Consider the following 21,723-nt stretch of genomic DNA (forward strand, 5'->3'; position numbering starts at 1 on the left):
TGTGTCCAGGGTGGCACCCCAGGACAGTCACTGGATAGAAAGCTCGTGAAGGGTTGGGGCTGGTCCCCCATATCCCTTGCTGCAGAGTTAAGGTTGTGGGGGCAGTGAGGACAGTGCGCAATGCATAGACTTCTACAACGCGAGTGAATGATTAATTACAGCAATCACTGTGGATTAAAAAATCAAAAGGCATGCAGCCTGTTGGCCTTATTGAAGATGCTTTCTGTATTTGGACGCGAGCGGAACCTTTTAACATCCTTTAAGAACCCCCCACCTTTCCATTGGAGATTAAGCATTTTGTTTTGTGTGAAGAAACTGACCCACTCCCTCCTTATTGTGGTGCTCCTCTAAAGCATTCAGTGACTCTCCCGAAAGCCATACTATTGCCCAAATTAAACAGGATTTGGATCTCTTCGCTCCAATTTAACTCATTCGCAGGACTGATTTCCGATAATCCGCTCTCCACATACATGCCCTTTGACGAAGTTCCTCCAGTGCAGCAATGGAACGAAACAGGTTGATTGTTGAACACGCATGGAGTTGGACTATCACAGCATGAGAGTGACCATTGTTCCAAAGTATCTGCCATTTGTGCAATACCCAACACTGGATAACCGCAAGTGATAAAATTCACATTTGATAGGCAAACAGGACGCGTGATCTTTATCTTGTGTGATTACACTTGTATGTTCTTTTATGATACGTCAACACTATGGTCTTTTGAAATTCTCATTTATTGTGTACTAATGTCTAATTGTTTTCCGGATTAAACATTACTTTTTACAGTCCTTTTTATAGGTTTTCTATGACCATTGTGATCTTTGTGAAGCAGACTGCTAGTATTAATGGGGAACATGCATTACTGATTTTCCGTAAGTGGACCGTATCTGGTTTTATCTCATTTAAGATGCCAACAAAATTCTGGGCTTAGTGGACCAGGGTGTTTACTACATCACGGTCTGCAACTTGAAACTCACTTGATGCTTTGTACTAAGGCTCCCGCGACTCCTTACGTATGCTGGCTAAGGATGTCAGGAGTTGTAGTCCAAGACATCTAGAGATGCAAAGATAGCAGACCCATTTGCTACAGGGATCGGTGTGTGGCCACAGTCACAGGTTTGAATGCCTGCCAGTCCAGTCCACTCCTGCCACATCCCGCCAAGATGGTTAAAAATGATTATTGCGGGGTTGCGCAAGAACAAGTGTAATCAGTCCATGGCATCAACATGCATCCAGAGGTTGAATGTTAGCTCCACAAACATACCGGTAACATTACAGTGAGGGATTCTGTCGCAGCATCTTAAAAGAGGCAGCTTCAGCTTTTCAAATCTGAAGTTGCTTCCAATGGACCCAATATGTTATTTAGTTTATGTGGAGATGCGCTACATGCAAAGCTGCAATTGTGCAGTGAAAGGGCAGTTCTAGTTGCATTAGGAGACCGTTTTAGTATTGGGAAGGACTTTCTTCACCATTAGCTCAAATTTCCTGATGTGTGGTTCGTTCTTGGTTGTCATCGGCATTCCAGCGGGATGAGCCTTCAGTGGAGAAGAGTCTGCTACCTAGTTTAGCTGTATTGTGAAGATCCACTGGCATCAAGGTGGGTAGTGCACTAAGGTTTATTAGACGGAACAACAAGTTCTTCTGAAAGAGACAAGCTAACAGCAGAACGGTCTCATTGGGTGACCGAGAGCCAATGCAATGCCCTGAGGGCTTTGGATATGTAGTTGTGCTTCTCAAGATCGGAAAGGAGGCTAGCATCCCGGCGTAGGAGTTGCAGTTTGTTTATTTTGTGTTTGGGGAAGTCTAGCTAGAGGCTTTTGCAGTAATCCGGCTGGCTTGTTCCGCTTCGTGGTCCATGCCCTGGAGGGAGAAAATGTTCTACAGCATATTAGTTTGGTGGTGGGCCATCAAGGGAATTAAGGACAACCCAAACAGGATCCCCACGTGTAACATGATTAGGAGAGATTCCCAGGCTGCAGGACCACATGGGATCTCCAAGTTTGGAGAGCATCAGATATTGATCCTCTGCGTTGTTTCCGGGTGAGGCATAGTTTGCATGTTGTGATCCAGGAATGGATTTTTAAGAGGAAATGGCATCATTAACTGCCTTGTGGATTTAAAAAAGCAGTTGCACATCATCGACTTAAGAGTTGGAAGCATTGAGGGCAATCTTCTAGAAGGTTCGCCAAATGATGCATGCACGTGTTGAAAGGCTGCGGTGATAGAGGTGGTTTGGGGCTCTCTCGATGAGCCTATGGTGACAGAGGATCAGGCCTTACTCTGTTTGTTTGATGCGATTTAATCCACTTCAGTGATATGTGCTGCATGTAGAGGAGGGTCTTGTGGTCCTCTGCGCCACAGAGGTCAGTGAGGTTGAAGGGCCCCTTTTGGATTTCTCTCCAGTAGTTGGATTGCAGTTTCCCTCATGTAGAGCTTTTCTATCCGGTCTGAATCCGTCATGGCACATGTTTCCTGCTTCACTAAGTTTGCAGTTGGGCGCTATTCAGTTTTACAAGGAGCTTAGCCATGAAAGGAAGGTTTGGGGTCTTAAATTATGTAGACCGGGCATCGTGAGCACAGCTTAGAGGAGGCTTTCAGTCACTTTACCGCGGATCAAAAGGTGTGCGGGTTGTTATGAAGCTCAGTGGATTGGTGGTACGCCTTACCCTTTTCTCCCAAAAGCCACCTTCCCTAGTTTGGTCTCAACTACTCCTCTACCAACCCCCCCACCCCCCGTCTGCTCCCCTACAGCCCTCATTTCCACTACTTGAAAAGGGAGAAGGCGACGCTCTCCCTCTCCTTTACATGCGAGAGCTGCCCGGGCACTCCGTGATTTTACCAGGCGGCAGTAGGATTGCCCTCGCCATTGGCTGCGCACCCTGGATGATCAGCAGGACACCCCCAGCAGCTCCACATATGTACTGAGCCTTGTCCTGCCATTGGGGTGTGGGGGGGTCCTAGGGCATGTAATGTGTGCAGTACGTATGCTGGAGTATGGGCCGTGGTCAGGGACACATTCCAAGGTTTGCAGGAGGTCAAAACGTCACCAGTGATTTTCTGTCCACCGTGATCTTTTATATTGGTGGTGCAATGATCGCTGATTCACTCAGTCTTTGTGAGAGCTATTGGTCTGTTGGGTTCGGTTTCTCCTTGAATGATTGGTAGACTCACCGGTGGGTGGGGCCTGAGCCCGACTGAATGGCGAGCGATTCAACACACCTTGCTCCACAACCAATTGGTTGGTCTTTCCCTCTGGCCATTCTGCAGTTGGGCTGCACGTGGTTGCAAATGTGCATTGGATCGATGAATGAGTGCTGAAATAACTGCCAGGCACGACCAATGGGAGATTCCAGATCCACTATCGCTGATGCGCCCACCTCCCTTTAACCAGACCCCATGCACAGTCTTCCCAGGCAACATCACCCACCAGAACGGATCTGCACCAAGACGCCTCACCGAGCAACACTTATTGGTATGACCAAAGACCGCTCTATAGTCTTGAATGTAACAGGGTTTGACTGGCAGTGGCTCTCGTATCTTTTCGGTGACATATTCTGACATGGTGCCAGACATTCAGGTGTACGGTAAAAACGCGAATCAGTCGGGCATATAGGTCATGGGCTGCACACCGTCATCGACAAAGTTGCGCAATAAGACATATCGATTAATCGGAAACAATGCAACTGTGCGGTGTTTAAGGGTAAACGATTACGCCAATTTGGGGCAAACTCGGGCCACGTTCTGTCGGGGTAGAGGGGCATCTCGAGTCCACTCAGTGGGTCTAAACGATGAGATTCCAAGGGTTTACTTTTGCAAACCTTTGTAAATGGGGGCATCAGATAACCCTAGCGTAAAGCACGCACGGAGGAGAACAGAGAAAGAGAATTAGGCCGCCTTTGATCCGCACGCCGATGCCCTGGATGGGTCCACTGTTCATCGCCCTCAGAGGCAACCCCCCTCCGCCCCCGCGCCCCCCATAGCCACATAGGAACACATTCGCGTAGGTACGCACACATCGCCGGGCAGGACACCTTCGAGGCGCTTTTCCGGCAGGGTACTGTGCTCCAGCCGTACATTACTATTCCTGGGACATACAGCGGGGCGCACAGGATGCAGTTTCTGGAACCGACGCGCCATCTATAGCAGTCGCGCGTCAAGGCACCTCTGAAACGATGAGGGGGTTACGGAAAGTAGGAGTGGGCAAGCGGACCGGGTACACATACAATAAACTTACTACACGGAAACATTTCGTTATGGGATTTTTTGGTGGGATAAAGCAGCCACTTAACAGCGGCCGCATTTCTTTCTGTAGGTCACTGGACAGTAGAACACGCCAGACAAACCGTATTGAGAAGTACACTACATGCAGCAAGCAGCCTGTCCACTCCTTAAACCACAGTATGCCGCCAGGCACCATCCTGCCCCGGCGGTGGCAGCTCCTGAGCCTTTGTCCCCACTGAAGTAAGTGCGACCCCACATCCCCGGCTAGGGCGCGCGCAGAAGCTCACCTCGCCATCCCATTTCATTCCCGTTCCCTGGAGTTCAGCCCCAGCAGCCAAGTGCGCGTCGCTCCTCACAAAGCCTCCTCTCGCCTCAGGAAGTCCACCTCAAGTGCAAAAGCCCCGGTCCCTGCCGGCCGCCGCCGCCTCCTCCACAGCGCAGTGACGTCACGGGGAGGGAGGAGCCCGGCCGCCCACACCATACAAAGGGACCCTTCAAGAATAATAATAATGGGGCTTCAGGGCGGAGGGCCGTGACCGAGTCCAATGTGTCATGCGTTTAAACGAGGAATGTCGGCGCTGCGCGGGTGGGGGCTGCTACGCCCCAACCAAGGGGATTGAGGGGCGCTCACCAAATAGTACATTCCCTGAACTTCAGTAAATTACAGCACGCGACTCAGGGTGGAGGGATGTACATCTGCGGGTGGGGGCGGGGGTAATGAAAGCATGAATGGGTTGGATGTACTAGCGGGATAGAGGCGTGTGGAATGCAGAGGCACGGGGGATGCAATGCGCGCACACACACACTTTTGTCACTAAGCAGAATATTGATATTTTGCTTATCATTAAACACAGCTACATATGCGTTCTTTTTAAAATGATTACAACGTCCTCCATTCAGATTGTCGAGGAGCTGCTTAGCATAGAAAGTGTCACTGAGGCATCAAAGTAAATGTACACAAATAAGGATGCCCTGTTGAAACGTGTTTCGACCTTGCTCGGTCTTTTTCAAAATAGGGCAGTCATTTTCTTTGTCCTTGCACTCAGTAGGAGCGTTAGCTGGAAGTGTACATATGTAAGGGGTAGGATCATCCCAGGGTCCTGGAATAATGTCACTCCCTGCGTTACACCTAGTGGTGGCCTGCGTTCTATTAGACAGCCAGCTAACACACGTACTGAGTGCAAGGGCAAGAAAGAAAAGGACTGCCCCGTTTTGAAAAACACAGAGCAAGGTCGAAACACGTGTCAACAGGACATCCTTTACATTTGCTTTTGATTGCTTTCGTTGCATTCAATAATATGATATGGCATTTATAACGCGCCTGTACCCAAGCGTTTCTTGGCGCGACAAGACGATGGGGGAAACAGGGCGGCCAAAACAACGATCTTACTAGGCCTTGTCTCATTCATAAGGCGCAAGTGGAAGGGGAGAAGTGCCGGGGGGAGGGGAACGCAGGTAATTCTGTAACTCACTAAGTGCAGCCAGCGAGTCGCTCATAAGTGCAGCGAGGAGGGACTGTAGGGTTGCAGATATAGATCATAAGTGCTGGGGGGCCCCGGAGGCAGTGCCAGGGTAACTGAACATGCAGTACAGAGGGTGGCCAGGTGACCAGTCCATGAGCAGTCAGGACATCAGCAGGGGAGAGGAAGAGAGAAAGGGGAAGCGAAAAGGAAGGTCTTGAGTTAAGGAAGGTCTTGAGTTGCTTCCGTAGCCGGAGGTGGTTCTGCTCAAGTTTGAGAGAGGCAGGGGGGCTGTTCCAGAGCGAGGTCCCGGCCGAAGAGAGGGAGAGAGAGATCTGCCCCCAACTCTCTGCTTGGAAAAGCGTCAGACCCTCAGACTTGGAAGTGGATGAGTGGAGAGCTCAAGAAGGGAGATGTTTAGGAAGAGAGAGAGAGAGAGAGAGAGAGAGAGAGAGAGAGAGAGAGATGGAGGTAGTGTGGTCCCAGGACCCAGAAAGCCTTCTGGACGATGCAAAAGGTCTTGAGCTTGATCCTTGCCGCCACAGGGAGCCAGTGAAGAGTGATCAGAGGTGGAGATATATAATCCCTGGGCTGGAGGCCAAGGTCAAGTCTAGCAGTCCTGTTCTGTTCTGGATACGTTGTAGAGGCCGGAGTGAAGAGGCAGGCAGATTTAGAAAGAGGCTGTTGCAGTAGTCCAGCCTAGAGAGGACCAGAGCTCTGGAGACAGTGAGCTTCTGGGGGGACAGTGAGGAAAGGAAGAATACCTTGGAGGAGGTGCAGCTGATAGTTTGACTTCTTAGAGAGGTCAAATGCGAGGAGAGAAGGAGAGGGTGGAGTCCAAGAGGACACCAAGGTTCACAGGTAGGAGCAGAAAGAGGGCCCAAAGTGGGTGGCCAGAGAGAGAAAAGGGGGGAGCTGGTTTTCTCATGAGGATCAGGGTTTTACTGGCATTAAGGCAGAGATAATTAGCAGCACACCATTCCTGAATTGCAGCTCTGGTATGAGAGACGGGGTGGAAGAGGCAGCTGAGGGAAGCCTGAAAGAGATGTGGGTGTCATTCGCATAACACTGAAAGTTGGAGCAGAAAGTAGCGATGTAGTGAGCAAGAGGTACCAGGTAGTGGTTGAAAAATCAGGGAGAAAGGTTAGACCCTGGGGAACACCACGAGACCCAAGTTGGCCCGAGAGGGTTGGTTAGTGAGAAAGGTGGTCAGCCAGGCCGGGCCTGATCAGGGATACCCAGGTTATTGCTGAGGCAGTTGAGCAGGATGACATGGTTGACGTATCAAAGGCAGAAGAAAGATGGATAAGGGCAAGTCCCAAGTAACCTGAAACAATCTTGGGTTCTCCCATTACTCAAGAAACAAGCACTAGATCCAGCTATACCCACTAATTATAGACAGATCACCATCGTCCCTTTCTTACTGAAAATCTTAGTCTTGAATTTGCAGGTATGCAACTCTGTCTATCTAGAGAAAAAACAACTATTAGGAATCCATCAATCTGGCTTTAGACCCCAACATGGAACGGAAACTGCCCTTGTTGACCTTAAAAGTCAGATCGACGAACTAAAAGACAAAGGTAGAGTTGCCATCCTAGGTCTCTTAGACTTATCGGCAGCCTTTGATCTGGTTGACCATAAAATCCTATGTGACCACCTGTCATTGGCAGCACACTTCTCCAACTCTGCTGTCACGTGGATCCAATCTTTCCTCGCAAATAGAACCATTCGTGTTTTCTCACCCACAGCCGCAGCCGTCTCGATCCCCATCACCTGCGGTGTCCCACAAGCCTCCTATGTATCGCCAGCTTTGTACAATATCTTTACAAAGCCCTTATTTGACAAACTGGACCATCTGGGTGTCACCTACACCAACTATGCAGATGACACCCAGATAATCCTAACTATATCAGGTACCTACGACTCTGATGTTTGCCGGATTAACGAAGTCTACACCATCATTCAGGCATGGATGGCCACACATGGCCTCTGCCTGAATGATAAGACTGAGCTACTCCTAGTCTGCTCACCTGCTGAAACGTAGTCCCAACTACAGTAGCATCCTCATTGATGGGAACATACCTATTGCCAAAAATGTAAAAACACGTGACTTCTACCTCAATGCCAATACCAACCTAACCAAACAAATAAACATGACTGCCTCAGCCACTGCCTACATAGGCAAGCTGATCAGGGCGTGCAGACCCCTATTGTCTTCCAATAAGTGCCTTATATTGGCCAGAGCACTTATACAGTCCAAACTGGACTACTGCAATGGTCTATACTTAGGCACCAACAAATCCATAATTAACAAACTGCAGGTTCTGCAAAATAATGCACTCAGAGCTGCATTAAAACGTACCTAGAAGAGAGCACATTTCTGCAACTAGAATATTGTACAAATGCCTCTCCATACAAGAAAACATTGACTTAAAAACCATCTGCTTTACTTATAAAGCCTTGAACCACCAAGTCCCACCATATCTCACGGATAAATTTACTCTAAAATAGTCAGCCAGAATTACTAGATCTACGAGCACATCTTGCCTGGTGCTGCCAAGGTATGGCGGAACGAGTTTCCCGGTCCTAGCCTCACAATTAGGGAACACACTTCCACAAGACATCAAAACTATTCCTACCTTTAAAATATTCAGAAGTCACGTCATCACATGGTTACTGAACAAAAACGACCACTACTTACCTTACACATGCACCCTGTACTCCCCTTCCCTTACCTGTATATATCATTATCCATGCCTTCCTCTGCTATTTAAATGTATTATCTGTATTCTGTCTGTATAAACTGCATCTTGTAACCATTACCTTCACCTCAGAGCGCCCCCGGGTACCCCTGAGTCAGGCGCGCTATATAAATAAAATAAACAAACAAAAAGGGGGAAAATGAGGGGACATGCCAAATCGGGAGTGAGATATGTGAAATATGCTAATTTCATTTAACTCACTTTGTATAACCGAACAAAGTGCAGTGGGTGAATAGACTGCTGTCTTTCAGAAAATCAACACAGTATAAGCCAAGAGAAGATATTTTCTTGTAATAGTGTTGGGAAATCAATGCCCACGTTTTCCCTGGAGCGCACAGTTCCAATAGGGAGGGTGGGGGATAGGAACTGTAATGCGCCAGGTTCAATGTACTCCAGGTGGCCGTATACTGACCCACACACAGCATAGGTTTGAAACTAGGAGTACGTTCACAGCAGCAGAGTTTGAAGTATTTCCACATAGCAGTATGTTTTGAATATAGATGCATTTTCTCCTAGTTTGAATCAAGGGGCACTTGCCCAACGCATAGGTTCTGAATCTCTTCCAGCTGTGCTCCAAGTGCCATTAGATTTTGCCTTCCACACGCCAAACCCTTTTCAGAGCTGCTAATGTGTTGAATCTATGTGTTCTGGGGGATGTAATTGTGGAGAATGTAGATTAATGTAATGCACATGTCCCCTCCCCAAAACGACTAGCAACCCCAAGATGCTCTGCTTACTCACCCTAAAACACAGAACATACTACATACCTCAACCAGAACAAATCATTGATAAGGATAGCTCAGGGGCAACGTGTTTGTCTGGGAAGCAAGACAACGCAGCGCAACAAAGGTTCAAATCCAGATCCTGCTCTTAGAAACCACGCGCTGGTATTAAGCGCGTTATAAAAGAACAATTATAAGGCCATCACAAACCACAACGCACTACACACAACCCCGAACAGGAAACTTGGCCAACCACACAAACTGCTCCCACACCAACACACTAAGCAAAACATTACAACCACGAAACAACTCAAACCAGCACACAGTGACATTTTTTTCTGAACTCAAGTTACCAACAGCACATGAAAGATCCTCGCGCTTTCCCTCTCAATTCCACTAACACAGCCCCCCCAAACCCCCACCCCGAGGCTTCCTTTCTTTTCAGATCCAGCAGAGCGCCAACAGACCACGCTGGCAGCAGTGCACGGTATAAGACCACATATGTGTCTGTAAGGCCCGGTGTCTCTGCACAGGCAGCCCATTCCTTCTGGAGGGCCATGTGGGTGCACCTAGAGGCCAGCCAGAGTGCAGGTGGCTATGGTAGGGGGGGGGAGAGGTGGTAAATGGGGACAGCGCTGCATGTCTGGGGCCTCAGTCTGAGTCCCCACCTGACTGTGCCCAATAGTGTCCCATGCCATTTCCATCCCCCCACCCTCACGATTTGGCTTACACCCTCCTCTTCCCGCCGCCCGGCCTACTGTTTTACCTGCTCACCAGTTTTCCCTCTTGCCCATAGTGCTTTGAATGATCTGAAGTTGGTGAAAGTGCACTACCACCACCTGGACCAGCCTCAGTGCCGCAAGACCAAGCCGGTGGTGATGGGCGCAGTATCAAAGCGTGTTCACATAGCCAGAAACCTACATAGCTATCATGGGACAGGGTAGAGTGGCAGACACCTGGAGGAGAGCTATGCACAAGGAGGTGTGGGGGAGGGGAGAGGAGGCAGTGAAACCAATATGGTACGCATAGGCCCATTTGACAAACGAAATACTAATAACAGGCTCCAGCTCTCTGCTCTCCCCTCCCCCGCCCCCCTTGGGATTTCTGGAATGTGGTCTGCGGCCAGAGTTTCGCAGCCGATTGATATACATCCCCCTTCCCAGACATGGTGGCAAAACATGCAGGCGAGGGGGGCGGGTCAAGAAAAACAATCTGCTACACAGGAAGACATTCCAAGCACATTCCCAGCATAGGTTGCCATATTCTTCCTCAGGACCACAGCAAAAAAAAACAAGAGAAATATAAAGAAATTAAGATATATGTCGTGATGAATTAAGCACTCGCAGAACCGGGACGCGACAGGGAATGGCAGCAATGCTGGCACAAGAAACGATGACAATGCATCACTCCAGATCTCTTATCAGTATCTACAATTGGGTGACGACCTGCTAGTCTCAATCCACTCACCCAGGCGTGATAATTATGGCCAACCTAAATGGAGCAGGAGCAGAATAACCCCACCCCCAGCTCGCTCCCTCCCCCCTCCCTCTAGAGCAAGCACCTTTTGGAGACCCCCCCTCTGAACTCAAGAAATTATGGGATCCAGACTCTCTGGTCGCGCCTCCCCTCTCCTATCACAATGACAACACACACCTTGATATTCTGTCCTGTGGCTGTGACATAGGCATGGGTACACCCCCCTCCCCCCTTCCAGGTTCCCTTGCCCTCTGAAAACTTGCTGGAATCACAGCGATAAGCAGCATTTGAAGGACAGCATTTTCTGGTCACAACAAGCGTACTTGTGTTTAAGGATAGGTACAGGACACATTTTAACAAAAGCAGCTACGAGAAAGGCGCAGGTCAGATGAATTGCACAGATAAGTAGCCATATGAAAAAGGCACACATATCCCAGCATAGAGAGAAGACTCATAGATCAGCAGTCTCACTAAATGTAAAAGTTCTCCAGAATGTACACAGATTGCATCCATTATGGATATAAATTAGAAGTTATGGCTTTCAAGAGATATTTATATCAGACTGCAAAGAAACATAGGATTGTGGCATGCAAAATCTATCAATGGTCACTATTGTGATATACAGAGCAGGTAACGACGAGTGAGACTTTTTTGAAGAGCAAACCCTCAGTACTAAATTACTCTTAGGCGAATTTAAAAAAAGTTTACAGACTGGCAATTTTGACAAAACAAGATTAAATGAGTTTCCCACAATCAGACATGTTGATTAAGAGGTGAAGCTGAGGTTGGAGCCGAATTTGCAATTTTCCCACATTTTTTAACCAGTTCTCATCATGGAGCAAATATTTGTGAAAGTTTCACTTTCATGAACTAAACCAATACCCTATTGTTTTAAGAACAGATTTGGAAAATGCACAAATCACATAATAAACCCACCATGACAACTTTCAAAAACAAATATCAAAGAATTGTATGCACATGGACAATGATTCTAGCTTCATGTTCAGTATCATAAAGTCAAATATACAAGCACTACAACATTAAGTGATGTGCGCTTAAAACGTTTAATCAGAAATGTTCTATTGTATTCCAAAGCTTTATATACACCCACAATTGAAGACTGTCAGGTAAGGAGGACAACGAGGCTACTTAGGTCATTTCGAATGTGTGTTTATTAAAGAATAAGGACTCTTTACCTAGGACTGTGGGGTGTTTCCTACTTATTTTACGAAATAAGGTGCTAGTCAATAAATGTCCAAAAGGAATAAGTCTGCTGTCCAAAACTAGCCCTAACTGACCTGACCAGTAATCTAAACTAAGGTCAGGAGAAGGACTCCCTTCTCCAAGGATTGCTTCTTGCTGTGGTCTTTTTTTTCTCTCTCGCTAACATGCATTTTTTTTTTAAATAGTCTCTTGTTACTTTATCAATTCATGTAGTTCTCTCAAGCTATTGTTGGCTTTTCGCTCTCCTTTAGAAATGTCTTTCTTTAACCTTTGTCGAATCTTTGGATCTGGGTTAATGGGCTTTGAGGAAAGTAGATTTCCCTGTGTGGCTCTTGTTCTCTGGACATGTAGTTCAGCTCTTTTCAGCCTGATCTCTTTTGTGTATGTATCTTGGGGGTTTCTCGGTCTTTCAGTTTGCAATGCTTTCTCTCCATTATATTCCACTCTTTTCTTGTTGAATAATGGGATAGTTTCCCCTCTACCCAGGGTAGCGATTCCCCAAGCACTATTGGTTTGCCTCTCAGGACCTTCTGCGATTCTCGTTCTTGCATTTCAAGTTAACTAGCCTTTGTTTCAAGTGTTCGTCACTTCTACTGGGACGAGTATCTCCGATTACATAATTAGTCTCTTTTGGCCTCCCCGTCTTCCTGTTCTCCCAGTTACCTACACTGCTTCGGGAGAATGTCTGCGTTTCTGTTTTGGCTTAGGACCTTCTCCTTTGTTCCTTTGCACGGGCGGTTTGGTTTGGCCGCCGTACTCCTCTTGTTGCAGTTCAATCATGCTTTTTTATAGTGTTTCCTGATTGAAAGCAGTCCGCGGGACCATGTCCTGTGGATGGGCGAACGTGCCCCTTTTTCCGCATAACACTGCTAAACAAATCACACAAATTTGAAAAATGACTTGAAAAATGCCTTCACACACTTTTACCATCTACTCCATTGCAGGTCGATGACTATTAGACCTTTATTAATGACATTTTGCCTAAAATATGTTTAATTCTAATGAGGCAGCACATAAAGCTCCCCGCCCGGCCTACTCTTACAAACCACCACTTCCAGCTAGTCTTGTAATAAAAATAAATATACCTTATATAAAACACTAAAACATATCCTTCAGCAATAGCTAATAATGTAAAAAGTTTGACAATTGTAGAATTAGTTTAGGTTTGCTCTAAATAAAAAGTCCATCATTTTATCACCATAATTAAGATCTCCATAATTTTGTGAAAACCGCTTCTAAACTCTGATGCATATTCATTTCTGCTCTCAGGTTTCTGCTCCCTGGTGTCCCACTGTGATTTAGCCCTTTGGTGCAGTGACAAATCCTGTCAAATCCTCAAAGGTGGACCCCGTCTGGGCCTGCTGTCCTTCCAGCACCACAAGCAGCCCTGCCCTGCATCACAGCAAACCTGCATGCTGCACGAGCCTCCCTGCAAACACCTATATAATCCATAGCAGGTCTGGAGGAGGAGCTCCCTGCGAAGATGGCCGCCGGATGGATTCCACATAGCAGATGCCCCAGTCTTGCAGAGCGCCGCACAGAAGACACTCTAACCACTATGAATACCTCTATGGCAATGCATAGCCAGAGCACTGTGCCACCAGCATTAAAGGCCACACTTGAAGCAAGTCGGCAGGCGAAGCTGGATCCACCTCAAGGATCCCAGGGCAAGGGTTGATCCTGTCTAGGCTGGTCAGGGTCAATAGGAAAGGGGCACCCACTCTGCCCTTTCAGATCTCTTGCTGCACCCCGGCCAACACATCAGCGTATTAACCGGAGTCAACCAGAGTCCAGCCTCAAAACCGATATATGCAGGTAAAAAAAATGTTCCGGCCGATCCTGGCAAGGGTGCATTTAGCTTTGCTCCGCTGTGGCCTGAAACCACATCGGTTCTCAATCTCACTTGTGCCCTGTTCATCCCTATGCTGCCCGCACACCAGCTTCCTCTCGCAACAGTTAAGTTATGGCCGCCACCTTCACAGCGTTACACACACACAGTGCCTCCTTTGCCCTTCAAGCTTACCGTCTGCACCCATACTTCTGACGACTGTCCCAGGCTACTAATCTGCGGGTTGATCCACACACACTGGGGCCAACATGAAATGGGCATCCTCGGGCAGTCAAAGAAGTTCCTTTGACTCCTCAATGCCACATGTCAGCAATGGAGGATGCACCATGCCAATCCTTTATATGGCCCGGCCACACCCTGAATTTGGGTCTTCCAGCCCTTTAAGATGAGGTAGCAATACCCTTGAGCTGGATGGGGATGCAGATGTTACTCAAACATCAATCGATCAAAACGACTGAGGTAGTTGGCAAAAGGATAACTTTTAATATGAATTATCTAAAACAGGGAGTACAACGGACATCTCAGCGCAAGAACTCTCAATGCATCTTGAAAAAAAAGCATTCTTTCATAACAAAAAATCATCATCAGTGACATCAACCTACGTATTACTAACATCATCCTACGTGGCAAACTACTAAAACCTAGTGGCAAGTGTGATGGGGTCTAAGGGAACATCTAAGTATATGATCCATACTCATCTGAAAGGGTGAAGTAATGTGATAGGTTTCTAATCAGGTAGGGCGACTAAGCCACAGGTCACAATGAACGTCACTCAATACACAACGTCCCATTGGCTACACAAACTATAGCACCCTTGATCATGCAGTCCCCTACCATTAGTTGGCACTAACCTCCGTCAGTACTTTTCCACCTACATTAGCAGCACGCAGACTGGGATTCCAGGTGCTGGTGAGCTAGTCTTCAGCTATAGTGTCCCACCAATTAGCATATTCATCCATCATCACCTCAGTGGTCTGCTGTCAATTAAGGCTTTGAACTTGTCCTTGGGCGTGTTCTTTGCTCTGGAGAATTCAGGGGAATGAAGGCACGCTCTGCCCTCATGCGTAGGTGTGACCATCATGTTCGTCCAATTTCATCCCTCCACGTGATTGAAGACCACAAAATTCAGCCTCTCGTGTATTAAAAATTACTATTTTCTAATAGATCTCTGACATCTTCCTTGTTTTGTTCATGCCTCCTGAACAGGAGCCCTGTTCTTTCACACGATTTGTATCCAATGTCTGGTCACTCCAGCCTTATAAGGCCTTGGCTTCTTGGCTCATCCAGTCTCACCTTTCTGAGATTCACTTTGTAATTCTAACTGCGACATACTGGAATAGAGGCCTTCCTTCTTTAACCCAGTTCTGCTAAAACACGTAGTGGAAACCTATATATATATATATATATATACATATCTATCTATCACACACACATACACATGCCGCAATCTATTCACTATAAAGCTAGCCTCAAGAATACTTTGTCTGGTTGCGTTTCTTTGCATATGTACACGTGTAAAACCGCTTGACATCTTCATCAGTTCTGTAGCATAGGTTTCTTCATCTTGATCCCAAGATGCCACTTATCTTCAATACTTTCTCGATGCCTTATAGAATATCTCCATTCTCTAGTCTCTGCATCTCTTCTAGGTTACTCAACTTGGCTCTGTGTGACGTCCATCGTCTTGGCCATTTATTGGTCCTGCTTCTTCCGAGATTTCATTCAAACAGCCATCATACTGTCTCGTATGCACGTATGGTTTTCTCAATGGAAACATTGCCTCCAGGATTCTTTGTGGCATCGTTATTTTCACTGGCACAGCATGTGTCTCACACTCCGGTTCCCAACATATAGGCAAGATGGACAAGGTGATTGAGGTTGGGGTACTTAGCTCCTCCTCTACACTCCCTCTCTCATGCAAGCCCAGAAATTGAAGTCTTTGCCAATCCACAGCCAATAGCACTCAGTAATATCATCCTCTGCTCTCGTACCACCTGCCTTGCAGAGCCACTTGCTAGGGTTGCACCCCCAAACTTGCCGCACTCAATCTGCTGACCCAACTCCACCCGCAACGGGTCTCGTTCTGCGTCTAATATACTTGGTTCCACCATGGATGCCCCTATTATACCATGTTCGCCAGATTACTCTGCTCTACAAAGGAATTATTGTGTGTGAACTGTACCCAGCGCACCATATGATGCCCTGAACCCTGCATCTTGGTCAGACTGCCTTCTGCCAAGCAGCGCTTGTAGTACCTGTGTGTCAATTGCACCTAATGTTGCCCCTAATATGTTATCAGCATCACCCTGCCTTGCCTTAACCAACCTCCTTTTCTCCTCCTCCTTCCCTCTCCCACTCCCCTGCTAACAACCCGGTCTGCTGCAGTGACTGGCTGCCTGGCTCCCTCCGAGTTCTCCAGGGCACCACCCCCCCACCCAGTATACCCACCCACCCCTCCTCCTCCTCCTACTTAGGATGTGGACCTTCAACCCCAGTACCCCTTGCAATCCCTGGCACTTGCCCTCCTGGTCGCCTCTTAGCACTCACCTAGCCCCTGTGCCCCCCTTTTTCCCCCCACTTGCAACCTCTCCTCTTTACCCTGCACTTCCCCTCCCACTTCACTTTTCATGCAGACCTGCACCCCCCAACCCCCTGCACTTCTTTACTGCACTTGCTTTCTCGCTTGGTTTCCCCCACCCCCTTTTTTCTCTTGTGGCGTCTTGAATCACCATTTGTCGTATCGGCGCCTGACAAACATCTATAAAATAAAAAATAAAATAAATAACTGCTGTGTATTAACTGTTCCTAATTTACCTTATGATGCCCCGAACTTTGTGTCAATGCTAGGTTACCCTGCTCGCTCATGTCACTGCTATGTGGCAAAGATACCCTGCTCCCATCATACTGCCCCCACCCCACTGACAGGCAGCCAATATTACCATCTCAGCCACCTACCATCACGCTCAACCTCACAGAGCCCAAGGTATACCACACCATACCTACTGCAGAAAAACTCCTCTGAACCGTGCTCAAATCAATGCTCGCTCAAGCAGATGCACTGGACAACCACCTCCTCACCTCCAAGGACCTTGACACCATGACCATATGCAAAACATGGCTGCATGAAGCATCTGGACCAGCCCTCTTCCCTTGCTGTCCCCCCAGGCTGCACCATCTTCCATAAAGACTTCATTACTGCTAGAAGGGGAGGGGTTGCTATTGTTGTCAAAGACACTATCCCCATCAGGCGGCTTACCACCACTATCCACCTTGTATACCACCCTCCTGGCCTAACCTTGAACTTTGAAAAGAATCTTCTCCTCATCCTTGGTAACAATATCAAGGTTTCATCCAAAAAGATGCTCCTGGTTTGCCAACTCTCAAATCGCTAAGCCTGAGACATTAACAACCCTACAACATTGTAAGCGATATTCAATCAACACTACAGCCAAGTCAATGCCTAGTCTGGGATGCTGAGGAAAACCCTTATTGATGTATTTTTATATCCAGTTCAGTACTCTGGATGACAACCCTTGTATAACACCCCCCTCTTAGAATCCCCCTGACCCCACTGAGCCATGAAGTAGGTTTGTTTTGCAAATTAAAAGGTTTATTTGAAAATGTAAACAATATATATTATCACACTTCTATAAATAAATTGATAATGGATATTACACTTGTGAATATGATGTTGATCAACAATGGGTAATCTGGCACTAGCACACTTCTTTACAATCAATGAGGAGTTAGTATAGGATGGATAAAGTAGCAAAAATACTTTTATGATTTCAAGGGAAAAGCAATGAGGAATAAATGCAGTACAGAAATACTTGATATGATTTTAGCAAAAGATAAAATAATCACTTTTTCTCTGGCAATTCACCCCCCTCCCCTATGCAATGTAAGAAATGGAAGGAGATGGAAAGAGGAGCACACAGTTCTCAGGAATGCAATCAAATACAATACGAAATTCAGTTCCCCCCCAGCAAGCTTAGAGGAAACAGGTAGGAGTTTGAAACACAGGCCCAAAATGCTTTTTAAATGTGATGGCAATGGATGGGAAAATGTGCCAACTGATTTTAATTCCCTCTAGAGATTCAGGGTGAGTGGGAGATGCATGTTGGTATTAGTTCAGGCTCACTTTAGCAATGCTCTATGAGTTAATACCAAGTTGCAAACGGATTTTAACAAAAGAAAGAATGGAGCTGCTATTTTGACAAGTGGAGAAATTGAGCCAAAATCGCAAATCGCGGTAAATTTCGCGAGTGCGTGAATCGTGATTGCGGAAAAAGTATAAGGAGTAGGAAGTCGGTTCTAGGTTCGTTGGAAAGCCTCGATTTCGTTCCTAGCACAAACGGTTCCAGAGATACGGACGATTAAATAAAGGTAGTTTTTCGGATTTAAAGTAAACTCAAAATGACAGGTGACAGCTTGCAGCTGCAGAATTGACAGGTGACGGTTGTGCAGCTTTAAAAATGACAGATGACACGATTTCTAGGAGGCAGTTCTACTTAGGTTAAAATAGTTTGGATTAGATTATTTTAACTAAGAGATTGGTTCTGCACAGTTCTGCTAGGTACTCACAATATAAATTTGAACTAGGCCTCGTCACGGATCTGGTCAACACGTCCGGCTGCGGTTCTGTCTGCTCGGCGGGTCAATCAGGCACTGGTTCTGCTCACAGCAATCTGGGTCAGCTCTGCTCTGCTGGTCTAGCCTCTCTGGATTCAGCGGCCTCTGGTTCTGGATACTGCTCTGCTTTCCGGTCCGGATCAAGTGGATTCTGGATGTAACACTGCTTTCTGGGTACTGGCAAGAGTTCTTGGCAAAAGAATTCAGACAGCTCGCCCGGCTGTGGAATAGTTTGCAAATGATTTTGAGGCCTGCTGACAAATACTTTGGATTGCAGTGGGCCTTCTTGGTTCAAAGTTCTGTAGTCTCCATTTAGCTTGGAAGTCTAAGTGTTGGATCTCTGGATGTGAAGTCGTCGGTCAGCATGCTCCGCAGCAAATGGAATAGAATGTCTCTACCTGTCCCAGCTGTCTTTTTTTTGTGTGTTTTGAAAATGGGTGTGTGCCTGGGCCTAGCTAAGCCTGTCCCTCTCACTTATCATTGGCCAATTCCTCCTCTCTCCCTTGATTGGGGGAAGGAAATGTGAGTCAGAGTGATGCTGTAGGCTTTATGGGCAGAGGAACCTCCCCTTGTCAGATTGCACACAAATCTATATTTGATCCAAATACATATTTTCCCAAATACACAGTTGTTTTTATATCACCTACACACATCATATATCACATGAGGTAGGCACTGTTCCGACTCTGGCGTTTCTAGGAGCTTGGGTAAAGAAATGGCAACTTGTTTTCGATTTTAGTGGGTTATGCAATATTGTTTTTTCATTAAAGATTATACACATATACACGGCCTGTCCATACATACTCCAGTAAATTCCCATGTCTCTAGCTTAAACACAGAGTCTGTAGTATCAATAAATAGCGGGGTTTTGCCCCAGAACATCACACAAATTGGAGTTTGGGCTTGAATTGTGGGCAAAGTTTTCATTTTAAGGATCCCCAAATTTCACATTTCTGTCATCTGGTTACCAAGAGTTATCAGTGTTTCTGTAAAATATATATTTGCTTTCAATTCAAAGTACTGCAGTGTTTGAGTCTGCCCCCAAAGTTTGGGGATGACAGTGATCACATGTCTCTCCTGGCTGGCAGATCTTTGTTGACAGGAAACAGTCAAAATCACCATATCCTATTCAAGGGAAAAGGTCTTTTGTGTGGGCTCCAGCAAGCTGAGGTCAACAGACCAGGGGGCCACTTTGCATTTGGTTAGCATGACCATGTGATATCCTGGGCTTTCTGAGGTGAGAAGGTTTCCCAGCCTTTTGGCCTGTTAATCAAATCAGATGGTCTCTGGAACAGAAAGTGGTTAGATTTCTAATTAATCCACAGTCTTTTTAAGTCCCAATTGTCACAAAAGGCTGATTAGCTTCTGAAGTAGCAGTTCTCCTGTCAGAGTTTAAACCGCTAGCGCCGCCTTGAGTCCAAAGCGGGTACTGCATGCATATTTTTTTTTTGGATCAGTCTTGAATTAATGCATTTCAAACAAGAGATTTTACATGGAAGTATATTATCCAGGTTCAGCACATGGCACTGGTGTGGTTCTGCAGTAAAATAATTTTGTGCCCATAATTTAGCCATATTTGACCTGATGAAAATGAATTCCCAATAGTTATGGGTTGCTTTTGGCAATCAGCATTGCCCTTTTTGCAATGGTTTCAGGCTACTGTGTGTAGCCCAATGGTGGTTTTAGGCAGTGCCCTTCTGTGCCCACAACATAGGCAAAAATGGGTGGCAGCCTATTCTTCAGGCATTTCCCTGTGCATTTTCTGGGAAGTTCTGGCCAGCATGATGTTTTCAATGCCAGTAAGGCACAGTTTTTGTGGTAGGGCTCGGATGCATGGGTAAAAACATCCCACAAGCCCCCCTTCTTGCGATGGCCATTCTGATCCTTCACAGATGGAACTCGCAAGATCTGGGATGCTTTCCTCATCTTCTTCCGGTAGATGGCACAGTTCAGCATCTTTTCCCCCATCCGGTTAGATCGATCGGTTCTCCTCGCCGGTCCTGATGGGAATATTGGGCGGTACCCCGGGCCCCTCGGATCTTTGCTCCCGGTCCTTGGATCATTCTCCTTGGCCAGTCTCCAGGTTTTCTTTCTCCTAGGATGACAAAGGAAGAGCGGCAATACCTATTCATAGACATTTTTCCATCACTACTAATGGTGTGGCAGACATATACATTTTATACTTTAACATAACTTGTATCTCAAAGGTATCATTCAAAGACAGTGGCTTACAAGAGTATAATATTTTAGAGACTATATGTGGGATATTTTAGGGTTGGAACTGAATTAATCTGGAGCGGTCCCCTCTGGTATTGCAGAGGACTCCTCCAGTTGCTGCAAAGTGTGCCTGGGATGGCAACACTTTAGCTGGTTAATATGGACCCACTTGTCTTCCCCTTCCGTCAGACTGCCTTTGGGGATGCAGATCTTATAGGCAACAGGGAAGATCTTGTCTATAATTTCAAACGCTCCCTTCCATGTAGGCAATAATTTTTGCTGTTTGGCCTGGTTCCTTTGGAAATTGTATAGATAGACCCGATCACCCACCTTATTTTCCTTTCGGGTAGTTTTTAAATCATAGTGGGTCTTCATGCTCTCGGCTGATCTTTCGAGATTCCGCTGAGCATAGGCAAAAGCATGCTGAAGGTGTTTCCTTAAATTCTCCACATACTCATGAGTTGTGGAGGCATTTATCAACGTTTGCTCTTGGATTCTGTAGAGCAAATGCTGGGGAAGCACCATCTTGCGTCCAGTCATCAACTTAAATGGTGACATTTTGGTTGCAGATGAAGGGGTAGATCTGATGGCCATTAGGACCAGAGGTAATCGGATATCCCAACTTGGCCCAGAATCTGCCACAAACTTTTTTAAGATGCTCACAATGGTTCGGTTATATCTCTCTACTGCCCCAGAAGAAGCTGGCCGGTAAGCAATATGCAACTTCCTTTTGACCCCCAGTATCTTCCACATCTTTGTCATCACTTCACTGGTGAAGTGGCTACCTCTGTCTGACTCAATCCTTTGAGGTAGACCAAAACGGGAAAAGATGTGGTTAATCATCAAGGCAGCGGCCGTTTCTGCCTTGCAGTTTGGGGCTGGGAGACATTCCACCCACTTGGTAAACAAGCATGTCACAGTCAACATGTACTTATTCCCCCTAGCAGAGCGAATCACGGGCCTACAAAGTCAATTTGCAAATCTGACCATGGGAGTGTCATTCCCCTCTTTTGGAGAGGTGCCCGGGGTGTGAGGGATGTCGGCTGAAATTGTGCACACACAAGACAACCCTTCAAATATTGGTTGAGGTCCTGGCCCATGTGTGGCCAGTATGCAACCCCTCTTAAGATTTCAAGTGTTGTGTGAAACCCCCTATGACT

At 46.7% G+C, this 21,723-nt stretch overlaps 1 protein-coding gene across 8 annotated transcripts in view; it reads right to left on the reverse strand.

Annotated features, from left to right (window-relative positions):
- PALM2AKAP2 (PALM2 and AKAP2 fusion) overlaps nt 1-21,723 on the reverse strand; it is a 1,039,983-nt gene that overhangs the window by 81,597 nt on the left and 936,663 nt on the right. Inside the window, exon 1 of one of the 8 annotated variants that reach the window (XM_069630778.1) lies at nt 4,509-4,660. The exons of the other annotated variants lie outside the window; for them this stretch is intronic. Coding sequence (XP_069486879.1) covers nt 4,509-4,526 — 18 coding nt within the window. The 5' untranslated portion in view covers nt 4,527-4,660. Of the gene's footprint in view, nt 1-4,508; nt 4,661-21,723 lie in introns of those variants that run through there. 8 annotated transcript variants of the gene reach the window in all.

This window comes from Ambystoma mexicanum, chromosome 6q (assembly GCF_040938575.1).
Source record: "Ambystoma mexicanum isolate Mex_15411 chromosome 6q, UKY_AmexF1_1, whole genome shotgun sequence".
Taxonomy (NCBI): Eukaryota; Metazoa; Chordata; class Amphibia; order Caudata; family Ambystomatidae; genus Ambystoma; species Ambystoma mexicanum.